Source organism: Glycine max, chromosome 10 (genome assembly GCF_000004515.6).
Source record: "Glycine max cultivar Williams 82 chromosome 10, Glycine_max_v4.0, whole genome shotgun sequence".
NCBI classification, from domain to species: Eukaryota; Viridiplantae; Streptophyta; class Magnoliopsida; order Fabales; family Fabaceae; genus Glycine; species Glycine max.
The window spans coordinates 34,934,069-34,956,495 of NC_038246.2; the positions used below are offsets into that span (position 1 = coordinate 34,934,069).

Here is a 22,427-nt window from a genome sequence, read left to right on the forward strand (position 1 = left end):
ACTCAATCTTCACTATAATATTATAATACCATTATAATAACTTATTACACCTTATAACTCATACACATCACACAATAATAATATTTGCATGATACAAAACATATATATGTATATGTATATAGTAAATTAAACAACATTGTTTTCAATCAAAGGATTTCTATAACAATTAATTTAATATTACATCAAAAGAAATTACCACTAGACATTAACCTTACAATTTTCTTTAATTTATTATTCTAGTATTACAATAATTATATACACATAACATTTTGATCATCGTCGTAGAAAAATTAGAACAAGATAATAATTTGTATAAAATAAGTCATTGAATAATATTATTTAAAATATAATTTACGTTAATAAAAAGAGCTTAATTTTTCTCAGGAGTTCACACTCAACACAAGAACACATCAATTTCATAGCAATTTCTCATTGGGACATCAACTGATTCATCAAACATATATAATTCACTGTAATAATTAAAAGGATAAAATAAAAATTGCAAAAACACCCCAAAACTCATTCCAATTGATATCTCTAAGGATCCCTACACATGTTCTCACTAATTCCCAATTGTGAATAACTCATCCCTTACCTCTAAGCGGACTCACGTGTCTTCAGCCAGCGATAGCAGCATCTCTAGCGGTTCCCTGAGATTCCTCCAGTTATTCTCCCGACTGCTCCGATAGAATTCCCAAACGTCAGAGAGATGGAGAAGAGATTGAAGCCTCCACTTGTACTGTCTTCATGCGATTCCTTTTTCTCCCTATACGAATATTATCTCGCAAATCCCAACGGTTAAAGTGTGCGAAATTGAATTTCGAACAACATATCCTAATTTCATGAAAATCCAACGGTTAACGAAACCGGGATAGTAATTTTACTGAGACCATTTTGAGTTTCTGCGGGAAAGGAAAATGCTACAGTGCGAAAGGTATTTCTCTCATCTCAAACATGATATCAAAATTCCCAACGGTGAGAATGCTCGGAATTGGGCTGCGAACATAGTGCTCAAATTTAACGACGATCCAACGGTGAACGAGTCTGAGATCATCATTTTTCTGAGATAGGTTAGGTGGCCTGCGGGAAAAAGAGAGGATTTTGGGAGAAGAGAGAAGAAACGAAATTGTGAAGCAAAGGAAACTGAGGAGTCAGTCTGAAAACTGACCTAGCATGTTGCTATTTATAGCTAGGGGTATTTACAACCTATTATTTACTCTATTTATTTATTTATTTATTTATTATTTTATAAAAACAAACTTTATTTTATCCTCTATCAAACAAATAAATAAAATACCCTTTTTATTTTCTCTCAAATCATTATTTTAATTAATAATTATATCTCCTTATTTATTTATTTATAAAATCTCATCATTTTTTTTAAAACTCTATTTATTTATAAATAACAATCTTTTTTAATCTAGTTTACGAAAATTGGGATGTTACAGAAGCAGACTTTGGATGCTGAATCAAAAATAATCCAGTTGAAGACTACTATGCAAAGGTTTTGTTTGTGATCAAAGCTTCTTTGGTATCTTATACTTGTTTAATTCATATCATTTGAACTATTACTGTTTCCAGTCTTTGAACAGCAATCATCTAGTGTCTAATTATAGGATTCTGAACCAGCATGACCATTTTTTATTTTGATTGATATTAATAGGCTTGAAGAGAAATTCTTAGATATGGAAACTGAAAACCAGGTTCTTTGGCAACAGTCTCTGCTAAACTCATCTTCAAAAACAATGTCAGAGCACCTTTCTACCCACATATTTGAGGTAAATTATACTTGCTAAAGTATGTACTATAACACTATTATTGTGGTTTGCTACTTTGCTTTATTGTGGAGTTGAAATGTCAAATTATTGTTGCCTTGAGAGCATATATGTCATTAAAAGAATTTTTAATATTATTAACTCATTGGGTTGAGTTTATAAGTCGAGTTTACAAAAGCTACACGAGTTTACGTAGATTCTCGAGTTTGACAACCTTGGTTGGTTAATTTTCCACAACATTTTTCTATGATTTATGAAACTGACTCTTTTAAAGACATTATCTGCTTGCAATATTCTCGGGCAATGACTTTTATTTATTTAATGAAAAATTTAGGAGATCAACTTTAGATCGGATTTTATTTTGGAACTAAGTTGTTCTTACATTAAAACTCAATAGAGATTCTAAATTTATTTTGTAAGTTACAGATTTAATTCCCTGTTTGGTTAAAATTCATATATTGTAGTTAATCTTATGATTTTTGGGGGGAGAGTGAGAGGTGGGACTAGGGTTTTAAATAACCACTCTTGTCTAATAGTTACAGTTCCTTATATTGGCATTGTGATCAAGAGGTATCCTGAGTTATTTTTATCGATACATAAACTAGATGAAGTTTTATTTGTTCCTCAATGTATACCTAGCACCCAGCCTACGAATATTAATTGCAAAAAAGATTAAACAATTTACAACACAGATTGAAGGTATTTGACATGGTTGAACATTAAGAAACCAATCTTCCATATTCTGAAAGTCAATTATATAGTTGTGATATAAGTTGTACTCATCTTGACTTCTGTAATCTAAATTCCTTTTTAAGTTGGTAAAAACAAAGGTATACTATAAAAAAGTTCTACATGATGTGTAGTAAGGAATTATGATCACTATAGCATATATGTGGTTATAAAAAAGTTCTCTTAATCTATTCAAACATTCATTAGATAAACAAATGAAAATTAAAGGGTTATAAAGCAAATAAAAAAATGAGATGACCTCAATAAATAAGCACTTCCACATTTTCTTTGTTTTTTCAGTTTCCTTGGCTCTTACTTCAACACATTTTCTTTTTAATATGGTGTTTGAAACTTATTAGATATGAGAATAAAAATTTTGCACTAACTTTACTCAATGCTCAAATATGTCTGCACACATCAAAGGACTATAGCATAAACAATAAAATAGACTTATTAGATAGTCTTGTTTCTGCTATCACATTTTCCTTACGAAAGCCACTTCAGAGTTCAGACACAGCAAATTGACCCTCTTTTACTCAGTTGGGAATTTATCTTCATATGTTGATTGATACTGATAAAACACTGGAAGGTTATTTCAAGTCAAATAAATGGAATGATATACAGATTGCTTCAGCAAATAATTGATCAATCATCTTGGAATTTTGTATATTTTTTCTTGGCTTTACATAGTTTCCTTGTCAACAAATAGAAACGTGATTGTTTAATGTTTTAAATATGTTGTAATCAAGAACTTTCTTAATGCTTTTTGATTTCAAATGATACATGGGATTCCAGAAAATATTGTTGTTGGTTCTCATGTTTGGGTTGGAGATCCAGGACTAGTTTGGATTGATGGACAGGTACTAAATATTAATGGTGAAGAAGCAAAAATTCAAACTAGTAATGAGAAGAAGATAATTTGACATGTTTTATAAGTCACAACCTTTCAATCTAATGTTTCTAGTTATCTCTAGTTCCACTTTGTGATGTTCAAGTTTTAAAGGATTCTTGATATTTCAACTTCCTCATTTTGTGTTTTTGACATTTTATTTATTGTTTTAAGAAACATATATATTTGCAATGATTTTTGAGGAGGATCTTACCCTTAAAATACCTAGCAAAGGGTAGACTAGAAAACTATAATATCTGTAAAATAAGCTCTCTTTAACATTTTTTGCCAACATCTTTAGTCCATGACATCATTAATCTTTATTTATAAAAGAAAGACTTAAGTTACATGATACCTTTTTTATGTTCTTATGGAATATAGGGATCTTACTGGTTAATTTGCACAACCTATTTAAGAGGGATAGAGAAATGGGTGATTTTATTCTCCCTTCGTTTTCCAGTTGACTAGCATCTATGGTTTATAGTGCCCTCCTCAAGTTTCTAATGCATTTTCTTTTCTATAGTCCTTCTCTTTGTGGGGAACAGTTAGTTTCAGAGCCCTAAAAGAGATGCAAAGTCATGTGTTAGGAACTTGAGAGAGGGGCCTATGAGATATTATTTGGATATGTTGTGGGTCTATTATTTTGCGAAAAGATGAAAGAAGGAGATTCAAGAGCTATTGGCTCCAGTTCTCACACTATAAGATGTCGTTGCCCATTCTATATGGCTTTCTTTCCCTATTCGAAATTTCCAATAGTTTTGTGGTCTAGATTAAAGTTATCATTCACTAAGACAATCTTATTGGAATCTAATAACATGAGTACAAAACCAAATTTCCAATAGCTAACAAGCCACAGTTAACAATGACAGAATCAACATCCAGAATTCTGGATCTATGTTGACACATCTATCATAAAAATACAATATCTATTTAAAATTAAAAATATATGAAGATTGGTTTTATTATTAGGAATTGCATACCATAATTTTAATATTATGTAGTCGTTCAAGAACAAAATAACATTATTTCTATGACTTGACAATTTGAACTAAACACAGGTAAGAAATATGACAATACGAAAAAGTTTGAAGAGAGCCCATATAATAACAGCCTGGAACCAATAGAAACAGATGCAAAACTGTATTTCAGACTCAAAAGATACGCACCTTTGTGTACTTAGTTTCTATGAGTGACCTTTTTGTACTTAGTTCCAAATAGCAGTCTGCAGTTGATAGATGTATACTATAGTAACTTGTTTCACATAATTTATTTTTTTCAAAGGATGGTTATAACAATACATTTTTCCCGAGCAGAGTTTCCCCATGATAAGTGTGAACAACACTACTACAGTAACATGAACAATGAGTGGAAAGGGATTGCAGCATGTTCGGAAATCACTTTGTCAATATCAGCGTCTTAGAGCATGTTTGGAAATCAAATGGGATACCAATTGGGAAAGAGGGTTTTTGGTTTATGTAAAGGTACAACCACAAAAAATTCAAATACTAACAATTAAACACAAAAGGGCATGATTTTCACTTATTTTGGTTCAAATCCTTTTTGCATATTGAACGATGACATTGTCAGGGCAAGTGAACAAGTCGATAATCACATATTCAAGCATTACCAAAGAACAACTCAAAAACCTTAAATACTATAACATATTGCACCATTACCAAAACAAAACTCAAAAAATTCGACATCCTTACCTTCAGGAACACTAGAAAGGTGGCAACGCCACTAAAAAAGGCACGACTTCGGCTACGTGGCGATACTGATGGTGGGAGCAGCAGGTCCACTTCGGCTTCAAGTACTTCACGATGAGAAACAAAACATCTGGGTGGTAGCGGGACGGAGTTCACGGCGGGATGAAGTAGTTCAGACAATAGCGGGGGCGCTAGGTTTTTGGAGGGTAACTAGTTCAGGCAATAGCGGGGGCGCTAGATGTTTACCGCGAGACTATATAAAGTACAAAATTTACGATGGTGTTTAGTGACACCGGCTTTGTATGTTTATTTCTAGGACGGTGTACCTACAAGCACCGTCTTTGATGACTTCCATAAAAACTACAACGACGGGGTTATAGACAAACGTCGTTGTACAACAAACGCGCCACATAAAAAACTTATATAATTACGTAATTGCCACCGTGTTGACAACTACGACGGGTTCTTCAGCACTGACGTAGAATGTGCGTTGTCATATCATATTTTTCTAGTAGTGATTTTCTGAGCTAGGGATCTGAGCAATTTTTATTCAGAAGCAATATACTTCAAGCATTCAAGTTTTATGCATTAGATCATGCAGTAATGATAAAAATGCACAAATTAATTAATATTTAAAACCTTTTATACAAACTATCTAATAATAATAATTAGAGTAAATAAAAGATTTGAGATACCGACATAGTTGGGATGCCATCTTATCCAAACCTAGCATACAGGCTGACTAGAATTTATATATGTGCTCCACACGAATTTGTCTATATATATATATATCAATTTATAAATATATAACTTTCATAAAGGTAAATATCATCAAGAACATTCAAGCTGGTTAACACTAAACAAAATATAGATCAAAAGGAAGGAAAAATAAAATAAAAATGAATCTTGTTTTCAAGTCATTATGCTCCCACATGCATGATACTTCCAAGAAAAAGATACACCTCACCTATGATGTTAGAGATTATCACTGTCACAATCATCATAATATAAGAATAAATTTAAGAATATATTTGTATATAAACACAATCTCCGAATTCAATTATTAACTAATATACTAACTTTATCATCTTTAAAATCATTTTCTCCGAAATCATTTACTAACCCTCGACTCACATAAGAAAAATATCACATATATCACAATTACAATACAACAAACACTATAAGACAAATGACATATATTTACAGAAACTTTTGCCTACAAATCTAAATTATTTTAGGTAAAAGAAAAAAAATATTTATATCTTTAATTGTTTGTCAGAGGTAGAATTTAAAGATTTGTACCTACTATTATTTGGATAGGTAAAACTCAAAATAAATTCTACTTACAAATGTTTAGCTTAGATAAAATCTAAAAAAGTTTTATTTTATATCTTTGTTGTCTGTTAAGTAATGACATTATATTATATTAGTTTAGCTTACATGTAATCACTTAATAGATGATGTGATATCTTGTTAGCTTATCACTACATTAGTTAATAGCAAACAATTTTTTTTAAATATTAGAGATCAAAGGCAAAAAAAATTATTAAGGAGAAAAAATAGATTTTCTAATTTATTAGAGAATAAATATAAAATTGTTTAATTTGTCAGAGATTAAAATAAAATATCAAAGTAAAAATATTATTTTATTAGATTTTTAATGCAAAATAAAATTTTATTAGGAAATAACTACACAAATTAAATATTTATTAAAAATAAAAATATATTTAAATCTATTTTAAAAGTAAAAAAATGTTGCTATTGTGATGATTTCACTGCAATTTTGTATTCCTCATGATTTTTTTACCACCAAATCAAACAAATTATTAAACCATTTTCTCAAAGATGGGTCAACCCACGGGGGCTTTATTTTTACGGGTTGATCCAATTTGCCAATGCTACGTCTGCACCGCGTTTAGGGTTTAGGGTTTTTGCACTCTCAGCCCATTCAAGACAAGCGATTACAGCTTCCCGTAGTTGACGGTATCACTCTAAATTAGAATCAAGAAAATTCTCTGAAACATCAAAGCATAGTCTTGGCTTAGGTAGTCACGCACGTGTTCTGTTTCATCTTCTTCTTCTTTCAATTCTTTTTGTGAGTGTTTTGAAAGAAGAAGGAACGAATTTCTTTTAAGATAATTTTTAAAGTTTCAGAGATTCTATCTTCCCAGCTTGCTTCATACCTTTTTCCCCTTATATATATATATAAATATATATATGCTTTGCATTGCAGAACAGGTGAAGAATGGAGATAAGTTTGGGGAAACTCGCATTTGACATTGATTTTCATCCCTCGGATAATCTCGTTGCTGCCGGTCTAATTACCGGTGACCTTCACCTGTATGTTGCTTTGGATTGGAACCACAGCTCGCACGGATTTTATTTTTAGGGTAAAATGTGTTTTTGGTCCCTCAATTTTTGGTCAAATTGGTTTTAGTCCCTATACTTTAAAGACAATGATTTTGGTCCTAATGCTTTTTAAGATAATTGTGAACTCTGTTAACTTTGCCCCTCTCTCTAGTATCCTATGTTCCATAAATAAAGACGGATGAAATTCACCAATTGTTGAAAATACATTCACCAAAATCATTATTTTTAAAGTTTATAGGGACTAGAGTCCAATTTTGATTGAAAATTGTGGGACCTAAAATACATTTTATGTTTTATTTAGTTGTTATTATTATTTGTACCTTTTTGTATTTAAGGTAATGATTATACTGAATTGTGTGCGCTGCAGATACCGTTATACTCCTGATAGCACCCCTGTGAGGTATATATTCTGAACCTTTTTGTTTGTGAAATTGTTGGATACGTGAAACTCACATGAATGTTGACTTTACTTTGTTTGCTGAGTGTTGGTTGTTGATTGGTATTTGCTGCTAATTTGTAATCCTGTGTTGCAATTATTGTTTTGGTTTTTGTTTCAGGATGTTGGAAGTTCATGCTCACACTGAGTCCTGCAGGGCTGCTCGATTCATCAATGGTGGACGTGGTAAAGCACTTTATTTTGTATATTATGTTTATAGTTTCATTTAGATGAGTTTGAACTTAAAATGTTTATGGTTTCATTTGGATGAGTTTGAACTTAAATGTTTATTGCTATGTTTGTGTTTTAGCGATCTTGACAGGTTCTCCTGATTGCTCGATACTTGCTACGGATGTGGAAACTGGATCTACAATTGCTCGTCTTGATGATGCTCATGAGTGAGTGGATTTGCCGCAGTTACAGCTTTGCCATAATCTGGGTTACAGAAGAATCACAAGTATCCTCATTGCTTTAGAATTTGTTTGTGTTTTTTGTTGTAATGCAGGGCTGCAGTAAATAGATTGATAAACTTGACTGAGTCAACTGTTGCCTCAGGAGATGATGAAGGTTGTATAAAGGTAACTTTTTTTTAAAGTTCAAATTATTAGCATTTGTATTTGCTCTGAATTCCAGATTATGTTAGGATCTGCATTGATAAATTGTGACATAGATATTTAGTGATTTTTATGATAGTGGATGGTCATAATAGGTTGCTCATTTGTTTTAAAATTTCACAATCTTTGCCCAGCCTATAAATTAATGAAAGCTTAATTAGTCATTCCGACATGACTCATTTGAAAGTGCTATACTCCTAGCAAGCTCAGAAAATATCGTGTCAAACGGTCACTTTCTCATTCTCATCTCACGTATATCTGGAACACAATAACAGTTATTGCAATCAATTCATCTATAATCCCTTTTCCAATGAGAACCATTCCCTATTTGAATATTGTTTCGTTTATCCTTCTTTTATTTTTTTTCTTCCTTTTCGTCATACATTTTTACTTTTATGTCATCTTTTTGTCATTATTATACTTACAGCCACCCACCATTACTTTTCTGAAGATGGTTGCAATATTGATGCTTTAGAGTTATGGGAAGGCCAGGTGATAGTGCTTTCTCAATGCTTTTTATTTAGCTCTTTCTTCTTGTAGGTATGGGATACCAGAGAGCGTTCTTGTTGCAATTCTTTTAATGCTCATGAAGATTACATTTCAGACATGACTTTCGTTTCTGATGCAATGAAACTGTTGGCTACAAGGTAGCTAATTCTCTAACTTCACCTGCCCCAAAATTCCAATGGATAGAAAAGAATTACATAGTTATCACTAGGTAGTGATTATAAAGATTTTTTTTTATAACTTTTTTGTGGAGAGGGATGCCATATCAATTTATAATTGATTTGTAATTATAAAAAGCACGATCTGTGTGTTCTCTTACAAATTCATACTTGCATTTAATTAAGATACCATAAGTACAAGATAATCATATATTTCATATTTGAAATTCTTATAGCATTTTTTTGCCTGCAAGTTATTTCTGTATTGATTTATGTTTAATGATAGTAACTTGTTGTGGCTAATAGTAACATGCTGTAGAAATTTTATTAGGGAATTTATGTCCGTTCCTTCACATATGCGGGTTGGATTTTATGAATAAATATGCTTATTTCATATTTGAACTGTTCTGCAATTAGTATTAGCATGTCCAAACCTGGGCTTTAATCTCCCCCCCTCCCCCCCCACCCTTTTTATATCCTTGAATAACAACCCTAGTGCTTACCAGTGACAGAGTGACAGTTACTAGTTATGATTACTCAGAGGATTTAGTAGAGATGAGAGAGAGGGATAGAGAGAGAGAGAGAGGGACAGGGAGAGAGGGAGAGTGAGAAGGAGAGGGAGATGGAGTGACACTGAAAAAACGAGGGGGAGTGACAGAACCTTAACAGGTCATCCAAGGACATGGAGGAGTTTGGAACAAAATGTCAAAACCGAGGTTTGTAAACACTACAATGAGGTTGGTGGGAATAGTCTACGTGACGACGAAGGGGAATGGTCTATGGTGGTCAGAAGAAAGGTAGCGAAGGAAAACAAGAAGGCACCAGTAGAGGAGAGACAAACGCCCATTCGCGAGGCACGGGATAACTCAACTCATCATCACTTCAACTGGAGGAATAAGGGGGATATTAGTTCTTATTACTTCACCCATTTCCCTGAAGAAGCAAATGAAGAGCTGCTCTGGAAACATTTCAAACGTTGGGGTGAGGTGCGTGAAGTCTTCATCGCCAAACGCTGTAATAAGGAGGGTAGAAGGTATGGATTTGTGCGGTTTAAGGGAGTCTCAGACGAAAGAGATTTGGAGGTGAAGCTGGATAACATATTCATTAATGATTATAAGCTGTTTGTCAACTTGCCTCGGTTTGCAAGAACAACAAGGACTCAACAGCCGAAACAGAAAGGTAACCTCGGGGGGAAGTCAAATGAGGAGTTATAGAAACCTCGAGTAGAAACCATTACACCACCTCGGAGAACATACGCTGAAGCCACGACCAAGGGAGCTGCTCCAGGTGTCAACATGAGAGGTGAGGCGGCAACACACACCATTTCGATCACACCTATCAAAGACAAGGGCTACTGGTGTAAGGATGGTTGGGTAGGGAAGTTGAAGAAGGTTATGGCGGTGGAGAGTATACAGGATCGAGTAGCATGGGACTTAGGATATAATATCTGTACTAAGTTCCTCGTTGATGATATGATCCTCCTTATGGGGTTGTCAGAGGAAAAGGCACATCACATCATCCAAACGGAGAAGAACAATGGAAGTTCATTGTTCTATTCTCTGGAGAGGTGGAGGTCGGGATGTAGGCCACATAATAGGGTCGTTTGGCTGCAAGTATGGGGATTCCCGATAGAGGTGTGGGGCGTGGACCACTTCAGGAAAGCCGCTTCCTTCATCGGCGACGTTATCGAACTAGATGACGATACCGAGGACCGACGCAGACTGGACCGAGCCCGTCTACTGGTCCGAACTCCTCTCCCGCTGTCGATATCGAAGGAGATCACCGTTCGCGCCGGCGAGCTTGACTACCAGGTCTGGTTCGTGGAGGAGACAGGGATTGGCGACGTGGTGAACCAGAAGAGCAGCTCTCTGTCCGACGTCTGGTTAGATGAGGTCACGCCGGAGGACGAAGGTATCGCCGGAGATGACGACGATGACATCGACGGTTCTTCCTCGTACTCGCTGGAGCTGCCATCCTCGAACCCGGAATCCCCTCGAAACCACCAGGTAGAAGGCAAATCCAATGGTCACTGCGATGAACACAGACTGCTGGGTAAAACCCATTCTGATGAAGATCACAGAGATGAGACAGAGACTAGAAAGGAGGGAACCCAGGGCCCTTTTACGGCAAACGTTGACCCTGGAATCAGAGAAGCAGAAACGAAAGCAGGGATTGCCTTACCTAAAGAGCCAATTGAGCACAGGTCTCAAGCTGACTCTCGAAAGAAGGGGAATCGTTCTAAAGGCAAAAATTTGAACAGTGGAGTAAAAGCATTTGGAGATCAACCCCCTTATGGGGTATACGTGGAAGACACACTGCTAATGGAACCCCACACACACTTGTACCCCCTACAGACCCAATCAGTATTGGGCCAAGTGATAGCTCGGGCCCATTGTGGAAAAATGGAGTAATAAGGATGGCCACACTTCTGTAGCCCAAACCCCTAATGACAAGCCTGAAAAATACTCCAAAGTCTACAAAAGACATAGAGTTTCTCACTCCAAAGCCCCCCAGCTTGAACCCGTGGCAGAAGAACCTCAAGGGCTAGGAGTCAAAGACATGCCCATCACAACTGATATTCAGAATCAAAGTAAAACCCACAAGCAATTGGAAGCAGAAGGGAAATTAAAAAGCAAAATTGTTTGCAACAATCAGGTGTTGGAAGAGGCCCAACAATTATGGGACTTGGGGACACATATGGGCTTGGAAGTAGACAAATGTCACTCTGATTTTATTCAAAGTTTTGCAGATATGGAGGCCAGGGACAGAAATGAAGCTATGGAGTTGGGAGAGAGGAAAATTCATAGATGAATATTCTCTCCTACAATATTAGAGGGCTGGGTAGAGGCATTAAATGGGCCTCTATCAGGAAACTGGTTGGGAAGCATAAAGTGGATGTTCTGTGCTTGCAAGAAACAAAAAGGGATTCTCTTTCTAAGGCAGATTGTTAGGTTTTATGGGGCCATCCAGATGTTGCATGGGAATGGCAACCTGCTGAGAATACTGTTGGGGGGCTGCTGTGTATTTGGGATAATAACAACTTCCAGGTTGATCTCAGAATCTCTGAAAAGGGATTTATTATGTTGGGTGGGACTTGGTTGGCTGAGATGCAGAGAGTGGTTGTGGTCAATATCTATGCTCCTTGTGATATTGAAGGTAAAAGACAACTGTGGCAGAGCTTGAGTAGAAGGAAATCTCAAATTCAGGACGAATGTTGGTGTCTGGTAGGGGATTTCAATTGTGTTAGGAATCCCTCTGAAAGATTGGGAAGCAACCGCAGCAATTCGGATAATGGCCTAATATCTGAATTCAATGATTGGCTTACTGCAATGGAGGTTGATGATATTCCTTGTGTGGGTAAACCCTTTACTTGGGTTAGGCCTAATGGTTCCTGCAAAAGCAAACTGAACAGAGTGTGTGTTTCTGATGGCTGGTTGTCCAAATGGCCTGACAGCTCCCAATTTAACCTTGAGAGGAATTACTCTGACCACTGTCCTATTATCATGCACTCTAAATGTATTGATTGGGGCCCTAAACCTTTTAAGGTTTATGATGGATGGTTAATGAACAAGCAATTTCAGAAGGTAGTGAGGGATTGTTGGTTAGATTATCAGCCTATGGGGTGGGGTGTTATGCTTTAAAATGCAAGCTTCAGCATCTTAAACAGAGGCTGAAAATTTGGAGTAAAGACAACATAGGAGACCTGTGCAGCAAAGTCAAACAGCTTCAACAGAAACTAAATGACTTGGAGAATTCTATGCCAGCTCAACCTTCTAAACAACAAGTCAAGGAGCTCAAGAAAACCCAAGCTGACCTTTGGGAAAAAGCTACTATGCAGGAGTCTATTGTGAGGCAGAAATCAAGATGCAGATGGATCAAAGAGGGGGACAGCAACACATCCTATTTTCGTACAGTTATTAATTTGAGGAGGAGGAGAAATGCTTTGAGGGGGATGCAGATTGGTGACACCTGGGTGGAAAATCCTAACATTATAAAGGCTGAAATCCTTCATCATTTTCAGAACAGGTTCAATGAGCCTCACTTGAGCAGACCTAACCTGGATGGGGTTTCATTTAAAAGTCTGACTTCTACTCAGAGAGAAATTATGATTGAACCTTTTAAAGAGGAAGAGATAAGGTGTGCTGTGTGGGCCTGTGGCAATGACAAAAGCCCAGGGCCAGATGGTTTTAATTTCATATTTATTAAGCACTTTTGGAAGGAATTGAAGCCTGAATTCCTAAGATTTATAGCAGAATTCCATGTGAATGCTTCTTTCCCCAAGGGTCTCAATTCCTCTTTCATTGCTCTTATCCCTAAGATTAAGGACCCTCAATCCTTCAATGATTTCAGGCCCATCTCCCTCATTGGATGTGTCTACAAAATCATTGCTAAACTTCTGGCTAACAGGCTCAGCAAGGTCATGAACCACCTCATTGATGAAAGGCAAACAGCCTTTGTGAAGGGTAGACAGCTGCTCCATGGTGTTTTAATTGCCAATGAGGTGGTTGAGGAGGCTAGGAGGTCTAAGAGGCCTTGCATGGTGTTCAAAGTGGACTTTGAAAAAGCTTACGACTCAGTGTCTTGGCAATTTCTGTTTTATATGATGGGAAGAATGGGGTTCCATGATAGATGGATTGGTTGGATTAAGGGGTGCCTCACATCAGCCTCTATATCTATTCTTGTGAATGGAAGCCCTACCTCTGAATTTAAGCCTCAAAGAGGCTTGAGACAAGGAGACCCTTTGGCCCCTTTATTGTTTGTCTTGGTGGCTGAAGGCTTGACAGGAATGATGAGGGAAGCTTCAATCAAAAACTGCTTTCAAAGCTTCTTGGTGGGGAAGCATAAGATCCCAGTGAACATCCTCCAATTTGCTGATGATACTATCTTTTTTGGAGAAGCTTCTATGGATAATGTCAAAGCTGTGAAGGCCATTCTTAGAAGCTATGAGATGGTTTCAGGCTTGAGAATTAACTTTGCCAAGAGCCACTTTGGAGCAATTGGCCAATCTGAAGAATGGTGTTGTTCTGCTGCTGATTACCTTAATTGTGCCATGCTTCAATTCCCCTTTTGCTACCTAGGGTTGCCTATAGGCATTAATCCGAGAAGAAAGATGGTGTGGGAGCCTATCATTAGAAAGTTTGAGGCTAGGTTGAACAAGTGGAACCAAAGGAGCATCTCTATGGCTGGAAGAATCACCCTTATCAATGCTGTTTTAACAGCATTACCCTTGTTTTACTTGTCTTTTTACAGGGCTCCCTCAGCAGTGATTAATAGATTAAATGCTATTCAAAGACATTTTCTTTGGGGTGACTATTCTGAAGGAAAGAAGATTGCTTGGATAACTTGGAGTCATGTATGTTCATCTAGAGAAAGGGGAGGTTTGGGTATTAAAGATATCAAGGCCCTCAACAATGCTCTTTTAATTAAATGGAAATGGTTGATGTTCCAGCAAAGTGATCAGCTATGGAGCCATATTCTGAATTCTAAATACAGAGGCTGGAGAGGCTTGGAAGGGGGGCCACCAAAGCCTAACTTCTCTCATTGGTGGTCTGACTTGAGATCCATTAACCAGCATGGGTGTATGGCTGAGGTTTCTAAGTAGTTTATTTGGAGGCTGGGAAGAGGTGATCAAATTCTGTTCTGGGAGGACTATTGGATGGATGGGGGGATAGCTCTTAAAGAGAAATATCCAGAACTATATCGTATTTCCTTGCAAAAACAGAGATGGGATCTTTCTGTGAATCGGGGTGGGAATGGAAATTCTCTTGGAGGCGTAATCTGTTTGACAATGAAATGGGGATAGCCTCAGATTTTATTGACCAGACTGCTGTCATCAATTTAAATGTTTTGTCAAAGGATAGTTGGGTGTGGGGAGCTGCTTCTAATGGGATATTCTCTTCTAAATCTGCTTATCTTTGCATTAAAGCTGAGCAGTCTTCTGAAGATCAACAGCTTGGTTTCTGCCAGCTGTGGGATACTAAAATTCCTCCTAGAGCCTTAACCTTCGCGTGGAGATTGCTTTGGGATAGGCTTCCTACTAAGGAGAACCTATCTAGGAGACATGTTGATCTTGTCAATGACTTAAGCCCCTTCTGTCAAAGCAATTCTGAATCTGCTTCCCATTTGTTTTCCACTTGTCAAAAAGTTCTGCCTTTGTGGTGGGAATTTAACACCTGGGTTAAGGAGGATAGAGCTCTTCACTGCAGGCCCATGGATCATTTCCTTCAGCACTCTTCCATAGCAGGTTCGAAGGCTTCGAATACAAGAAGGAAAATTTGGTGGATAGCAGCTACAAGGTCCATATGGAAGCTCCGAAATGATGTGATCTTTCATAATCAGGCTTTCCACATTTCTAAGTTGGTGGATAACACTAACTTCCTCACTTGGTCCTGGCTGAGGGGGTGGGAAAAGGACTTCAATGTCCCTTTTCATCAATGGTCCTCAGCCATGCCTATGGCCTTTATTTAGTTTGTGGTCTGCTGGGTTAAGGGTTATGGGGGTTGCTTGTAGGGCATTTGTGTTCTGTATTTTTGATTTCATGTTCCTGGAGACATAATCTCCTTCTTATCATGTAGTACCCCTGGTACTATTATTTGATCAATATATATATTATCTTTGCAGTTCAAAAAAAAAAAACCAGTGACAGTTACTTAAAACTGTTTTTCACATTTTAACAGTGTTGTTTTCATTGATTATGAAAAATTATTTTCTAATTTGTTGTTAATAATTGAATTTCCTTGGAATATGTTTGATGAATATTATAACAATTTGTTTTTCAAATTCTACTTTCCCTGCATATCAATATAGTCTAAATTCTTTTTTCCCCTTAAATTTTCTTTTGTTAAGTGGAGATGGGACACTGTCTGTTTGCAATCTTCGAAGAAATAAAGTAAGCTGTATATCTGTGTTTTTTGGTTCCTTTTAAAACATAAACGTTATTCATTGCATTTGATTTTAACTCATCTTTTCCTGATTTATTGACAGGTGCAAGCTCAGTCTGAATTTTCTGAAGATGAGCTATTGTCTGTGGTTTTAATGAAGGTATCATGGTCCAAGCTGATGACTTTGCAGGATTTTTTTTTATAAAAAAATTCTATGTAAAAGAGCTATAACAAAAAGAACTTAATTGAAACCTAAAATGATGACATGGCTGATGCCTACGTATTTTTGGCTGGTTGACCAGAATGGTAGGAAAGTTGTATGCGGATCACAAACTGGAGTCATTCTATTGTATTCATGGGGATGCTTCAAGGATTGTAGGTATATAATGTGGAACATATCAGACTTACATGATAGAAATTATTTTGTTTCTGGAGGAGAGTTTGGGAGACATTAATGATGTTCTCATTCTCTTGTATTTCTTATTTACCTATTCAACTGATGTTCTAACTAATTTGCTTCAATTCCAGCGATCGATTTACTGATCTCTCTTCTAACTCTATTGATGCTATGTTGAAGGTGAATCAATAACATAACATGATTATTTCAGCTTCAGTAGGCTTTTCTTACCAATCTTAGGACTTGTATTAAACGTTGGTTTTTTAATCTTAGCTTGATGAAGATAGGATTATTACTGGATCAGAGAATGGGATAATCAAGTGAGTCTTTCTATGTTTGAGAGCATTTTTCCTCTTGTTTGAATCACATTTGAATCTTTATTTCTTTTGTTTTGTTCTGTTTCATTTATATTAATGTGTTCTTTTTTAATGTTCAGCCTGGTTGGGATATTACCTAACAGAGTCATCCAGCCAATTGCAGAACACTCAGAGTATCCTGTTGAGTGTCTTGGTAACATACAGTCTCTTCCTCTTAGCATTTAATGTTGACCGGTTCAGTCTGCATGTGGACTCTACTGTTTCATGCCCCAATTTTCTCCTGTAGTTTTCCTGTCTCTTAGCATGATTTTTGTAGTTGTTGTCTTAGTGAGATGATTTTGGGATTCATCTGAGTGTGATCTTTTTTTCCAGTTTTCAGCCTCATTATTGTGTGCTCGAGCACTAGGATGCATTATTGTTTGTTTTGACGTCTTTTTCTTATTCCTAGCTTCTAGTAAGCTTCACTTTGGTTTCTTGGTCTTGTAGCATTCTCCCATGATAAAAAGTTCCTTGGAAGCATTGCCCATGATCAAATGTTAAAGGTACTTTTCAAATGTTATAGGAATTGTTTACCCTGATTTTTGGCACATTTATATTAGATGCTTACTATCATGATTGTAAATGTAAACCCCCATCTGATCATCATATCGGGGTCATAACTTTGTTATCAAGAACTATAGGCCTTAAATAGGTCAAATTAAAAATTTGGTCCTTACCCCTTACTATTTCGTTTCAGTCCCTTTATGAAAAACCCTACATTGTAGTTCCTACGTCAAAAAAATGTTTATAAATTGATTCTTATTGTTTGTCAAAGTTATAACGGCATTAGATTTGGTCCCTATTGCTGACATCATTTTTCCGGTTTAGTCCCTACATGAATGAATTTTACACTTCATTGTACATAAAAAAAATACATTTTGGTCCCTACACCTAACATATCATTTTTGTTTTGGTCCCTATATGAAAAAAAAAAATTCTAATACTGCTATAACTTCGGTAAATGTTTAGCACTATTTTGTAAACAGTTTTTCATGTAGGGACCAAAATGTAGACTTTGTTTTTATGTAGGAATTAAAACAAAAACCAGTGTCAGATATAGAGACTATATAATTTAACCCTTTTAATATAAAGGGTATTCTAAGTGGTTAGAATTTTAAGTAAATATTTTCCACTGGAGTGCTTGAATTGCTTAATTGGGATGGATATTTGCCACCAAGAAGGGGACCATGGTAGTCAAAATCGCAATCTGTCTCGTAAGATCATATGAGTTCACGATCTTCTTTCCCATCTCCAAGTTTGTGAGTGCTGAAAATTGCATTTTTGCTGTATTGTCGAAGATCGCCATTGAAGATTGATGATCAATAGGCGTGACACTCTTCTTTGATTTGGTGTTTGTCTTTTCTGCCAGCCTGGTTTGCGACCCGGTATAATAATCCATGGTCCAAAAAACCCTAGCCCAAACTTTTTCTGCTTCTCTCTGTTGTAAAAATAACTGTGCCCCCTTTCCCCTTAACCATGCCCCCTTTTCCCCAAAATTGAAAATTTACAATGCCCTAAAAACCCTAAAATGAAAATTACACTCACCCACTAACCGCCCCCTTTTACCGCCTCACTAATTCAATAATTCTCTTTCCCTCATTACATCCACAAAAATCACTTGTTCCCTCATTCTTCCCTTCCATGATCCTTTCCTACCTATCATACTCCTATGTTCTCTTCATAGTTGTCAATAGTGGCTGTAGTGGCCGCTATAGCGGCGGGGCGGAGCGGCACCCATCCGCGACGGACACGTGTGTAGAGGCGTGGTTTCGGGTCGCGGCCGCTATCGCGGCGGAGCGTGGTGGAGCGGTGCGGGTTGCGGAGCTGTTTTTCGCGTCGCTACTTCGAAGCACTGGTGGTTCTGTTCTGTGTTGCTTTGTTCTTCCCAGAGAGAGAGAGAGAGAGGGAGGGAGGGAGGGAGGGAGGGCGAGAGAGAGAGAGAGGGCTCTGTGTTGCGGCGCAGTTTTAATATACCATTAGGGGATTCAGAAAAAAAAACATATATACCACTAGGGTTGGCTTACGTAGAGGCAAACAATATTAAAAAATAATAATAATGTTAATAATTAAATAATATAGAAATAATATTAAATAAATATAATAATATCATAATTTTATAATATTAAAAACTTATATATATATATATATATATATTTGTTTTAAAGTTTAACATATCTAGTTAAATTGTAGCCAAACAATATTAATATATAATAATAATGTTAATAATTAAATAATATAGAAATAATATTAAATAAATATAATAATATCAATTTTATAATATTAAAAACTTATGTATATATATATATATTTATATTTTTGTTTTCGAACATATATATTATTAATTATTTAACATATATAAAAAAAACATTAGAATAGCGGTCATCCTGCTATCCGCTATCCCGCTATCCCACTTTTGGGGTCGGCCGCTCCGCCCCGCTGTGCCGGTATTGACAACTATGGTTCTCTTTCACTTTCACTCAACATGACTCTCCCCAATTCCCTCTTTTCTTTTTCAGTTTCAGCACTCATTCTCATTTCCTTCTGCACTCTCTTTCATCTCTTCGGTACTTTTTTTTGCTTATGATGTTGAATTGATTTTTAATTATGTCTTTCAAGTGTCATTCTGATTTATGTTACTTTATGTATGCACATATATATGATTATATGTGCATATATATGAATTTCTTAAATTTTGTAGGATCTTACGATCCCCTGATTTACAATCCATACTTCCCTTCCCGATCTCGAGTAAAATCTCGATTTTGACTACCATGAAGGGGACAAATGACGAATGATGATATGCAATGAAGCTTGAGTGTTGGTCTAGTTGTACGGCTCAAAATTATGTGCTTATGATGATGGTTGCATGCCATATGTTAAATATTTTTATAAGTACGATGGGATTGCGTAGGTTACAGTTTATGATACGTAAATATAGAAGTTAAATCAGTTAGTATGGTCTCTAGAGCTTTTATACTTTACCATACTGGTTAGGTGAGTTTGCAATGATTTAGCTTAACATATGGTCTGTCAATCTGAGGTGTCTTGATTAATAATGAAGGGTGGGTCACTGTTAAAAATGTGAACCATTGGTTGCGTGTGTCTTCCTATGCAAGTATGTCTATATATTTTTTATACTAACAAATTAGTTGTCTGAACATCCAACATTTTCTTTTCATGCAGCTATGGGACTTGGATAATATTCTACAAGGCTCAGGAAACACACAAAGAAATGAAGCTGGAGGAGCTGTTGACAGTGACGATGATGAGATGGATCTAGATGATGATCCTTCAAAGATTAATAAAGGTGAGATATGATTTGTGATAGATGTGAATGTTATAGAATGCCCATCACAAATGAGAGTATAGACATGGTATGGTTATTGGAAGGCTATGTGTGCATCATATGTTGTGCTTAAATGTGTTGACAACATTTCAGGGAACAAGAGAAAGAATGCAAATAATGGGAACGCCCTAGGTGGTTCGAACAACTTCTTTGCAGATTTGTAGGAGGTTTGAATGCATCTCTGCTCAAATGTGTTGATCACCCAATTAGAACACTTGCGTGATTTTCTAATCAATATTAAGTTGAAGGCGCCCCTTCCAAAAATTGATATATACATTGAACCGTGTCCAGATGATGGCTTTTTTGTGCGTTATATTGGTACAAGGATGCAAATTTTTTTCTTCAATATATGAAGTAATTCATTATGTTAAATTATGAAATACCGTGACCATTTTATTGTGGTTTCCTATTATATATTTGTGTTGTTTAATTGAAGTTCCAATTTCAAAGTCCTTTAAACGTAATATTTGTTGAGTTGCCTTAGAGTGGGTTATCCTATGGGATAACTAGTTGTAGATTGTAATTTAAGCAGGGTGGCTGTGATCAACTGTAATGGAACTCCAATAACCCGTAACCAAAGAGATTGTATTGGTATTGGCAACATTTCCTGCTATATACAGTATAAGTAGTAAGGTTTGAAATAAAACTATAAACACGCACATATAAAAAACATTAATTATCATTCTAATGAGCAATTAATCCTACAACTAAGATTATATATATTACAATACAAGTTGGATGGGCTAAAAGGTGGATAGATACACATGTTTCAATCAGAACATATTTTGTATTTGGAAAGCTAAGATGCATTAGAGCAAGACTAGTGAAAGCAAATAAAGAGCAGAATTGGGGAGGCTGGGTTGGATTCTCAAGAAGTTCTGCTGAAGGTTTACTCGTAAAAAGGTCTAATCTAGAATAGAAAAATTTCATGGACCGAGAAAGCAAGTAATTACTGTAGTTGACCTTGACTTGTTATCCAACAAGGAGTTATTATCATAATTTTCATCAGAAGCCTCAGGATAGGAGTGACTTAGATAGAGGAAATAGTATTAATGACAAGTTGACAATAGCTAGTCTTAGAAAAAAAAAAGTCATTAGTAAGAATAGTGAGTATACTTTCAATCGACCCATTCAAAGCTTTATCTACCAAGAATTGGTGAACTCCTTAAAACTTACAACCAGTGTCTAAGACTACGTAGTTCAGGGTGAAACTGGGAGATGGTCACAAGAGATATTCTCAAGGTGCAGCATGTCTAGGCCTTACCATAACATGCCTCCATCATGGAACTTGGAGGCGTAGCAATGTATTATTATGAATGTCTTGGTTGGAAACTCAGGGTGAAGTTAAACACGATTAAATGAAAAAAAAAAAAAATCTACGGTTTTCAATTAGCTAGGGGAATTAATTACTTTAAGTAAATATATTAACGGATTAAATTGATTTTCCAACCTTTGTAGTTTAACTAATCATAAAGTGTTCCTTTGAAAATGTGTTGTTAACCAATGAAATGATAGTACGTTGCATTAATTGAAAACAGATTCTAGCATTTATTGTAGGTGGTGTAACATTAAAACCTAGCTGGTCGAAATGACGAAAATCACCATATCTCTCATTTTCACGGCTCTTTTACTTCCCTCTTCCATCGCATGCTGCTTGATGCCTCTTTCCTTTATCAATTTCTTTTGCCATTTTGAGAGTCTGATTGATTCTGAACTCATTTAAACACACAGCTCCATAATAAGCAACCCTAATAACAACATTTCTGATACATACCTCTTTCCTTTAATCTCAAGAACCACCGTGACTGTGAGCGTCTTTTTGCGTCGTCTCTCGCATATTCCGGCCACCATACGTAGATGGCGGCGTCTAGTTCCTCCGTCGCGTGCTGCTGTTGCATCTTTATAATAACCATAGTCGTCGTGATTACGTCTCTGTGGCCGACTCTCCTAGTGAAACAACCGAGGTTATACATTGACTACATTTACGTTCCTGCCCTCAACAAGTCGCTTCATTCCCCACTCAACAACACTGCTTCTTTACCCTCAAGCTGGTGAACCGCAACATGGGCTGGGGAGTCCAATACGACAACGTCAACCTCTCCTTTGAGGCGTTTGTGGGCCCCAACTCCACGCGTCCACTCGGCAATGCCACCCTCGAGGGCTTCTACCAGGGCCGCTGGAGGGAGGGCCTCAAGCACGGGTCCTTCCTCGCTTCAGCCACCACTGGTAAACTCACCACCGTGCTGTCATTTTGGCGAGTTGA

The 22,427-nt window shown here is 36.4% G+C and overlaps 1 protein-coding gene across 4 annotated transcripts; it reads left to right on the forward strand.

Moving 5' to 3' along the window:
• The first annotated feature begins 6,956 nt into the window (after positions 1–6,956).
• On the forward strand, positions 6,957–20,544 carry LOC100792826 (WD repeat-containing protein 55). Of its 4 annotated transcripts, none has more exons than XM_003535926.5 (16): positions 6,957–7,144; positions 7,333–7,439; positions 7,837–7,869; positions 8,027–8,091; positions 8,216–8,303; positions 8,411–8,483; positions 9,060–9,166; positions 16,031–16,073; positions 16,169–16,225; positions 16,368–16,444; positions 16,594–16,642; positions 16,736–16,782; positions 16,899–16,972; positions 17,266–17,321; positions 20,002–20,125; positions 20,258–20,544. In XM_003535926.5, the coding sequence occupies exons 2-16, from the start codon at positions 7,345–7,347 to the stop codon at positions 20,326–20,328; spliced, it is 1,059 nt and encodes a 352-aa protein (XP_003535974.1). In that variant the 5' UTR covers positions 6,957–7,144; positions 7,333–7,344; the 3' UTR covers positions 20,329–20,544. The 4 variants fall into 4 exon arrangements, with proteins under 4 accessions (XP_003535974.1, XP_006589057.1, XP_006589058.1 ...); XM_006588994.4 differs by having other exon boundaries at positions 6,958–7,082; XM_006588995.4 differs by having other exon boundaries at positions 6,995–7,144; positions 7,338–7,439.
• The last annotated feature ends 1,883 nt before the right edge of the window (positions 20,545–22,427 follow it).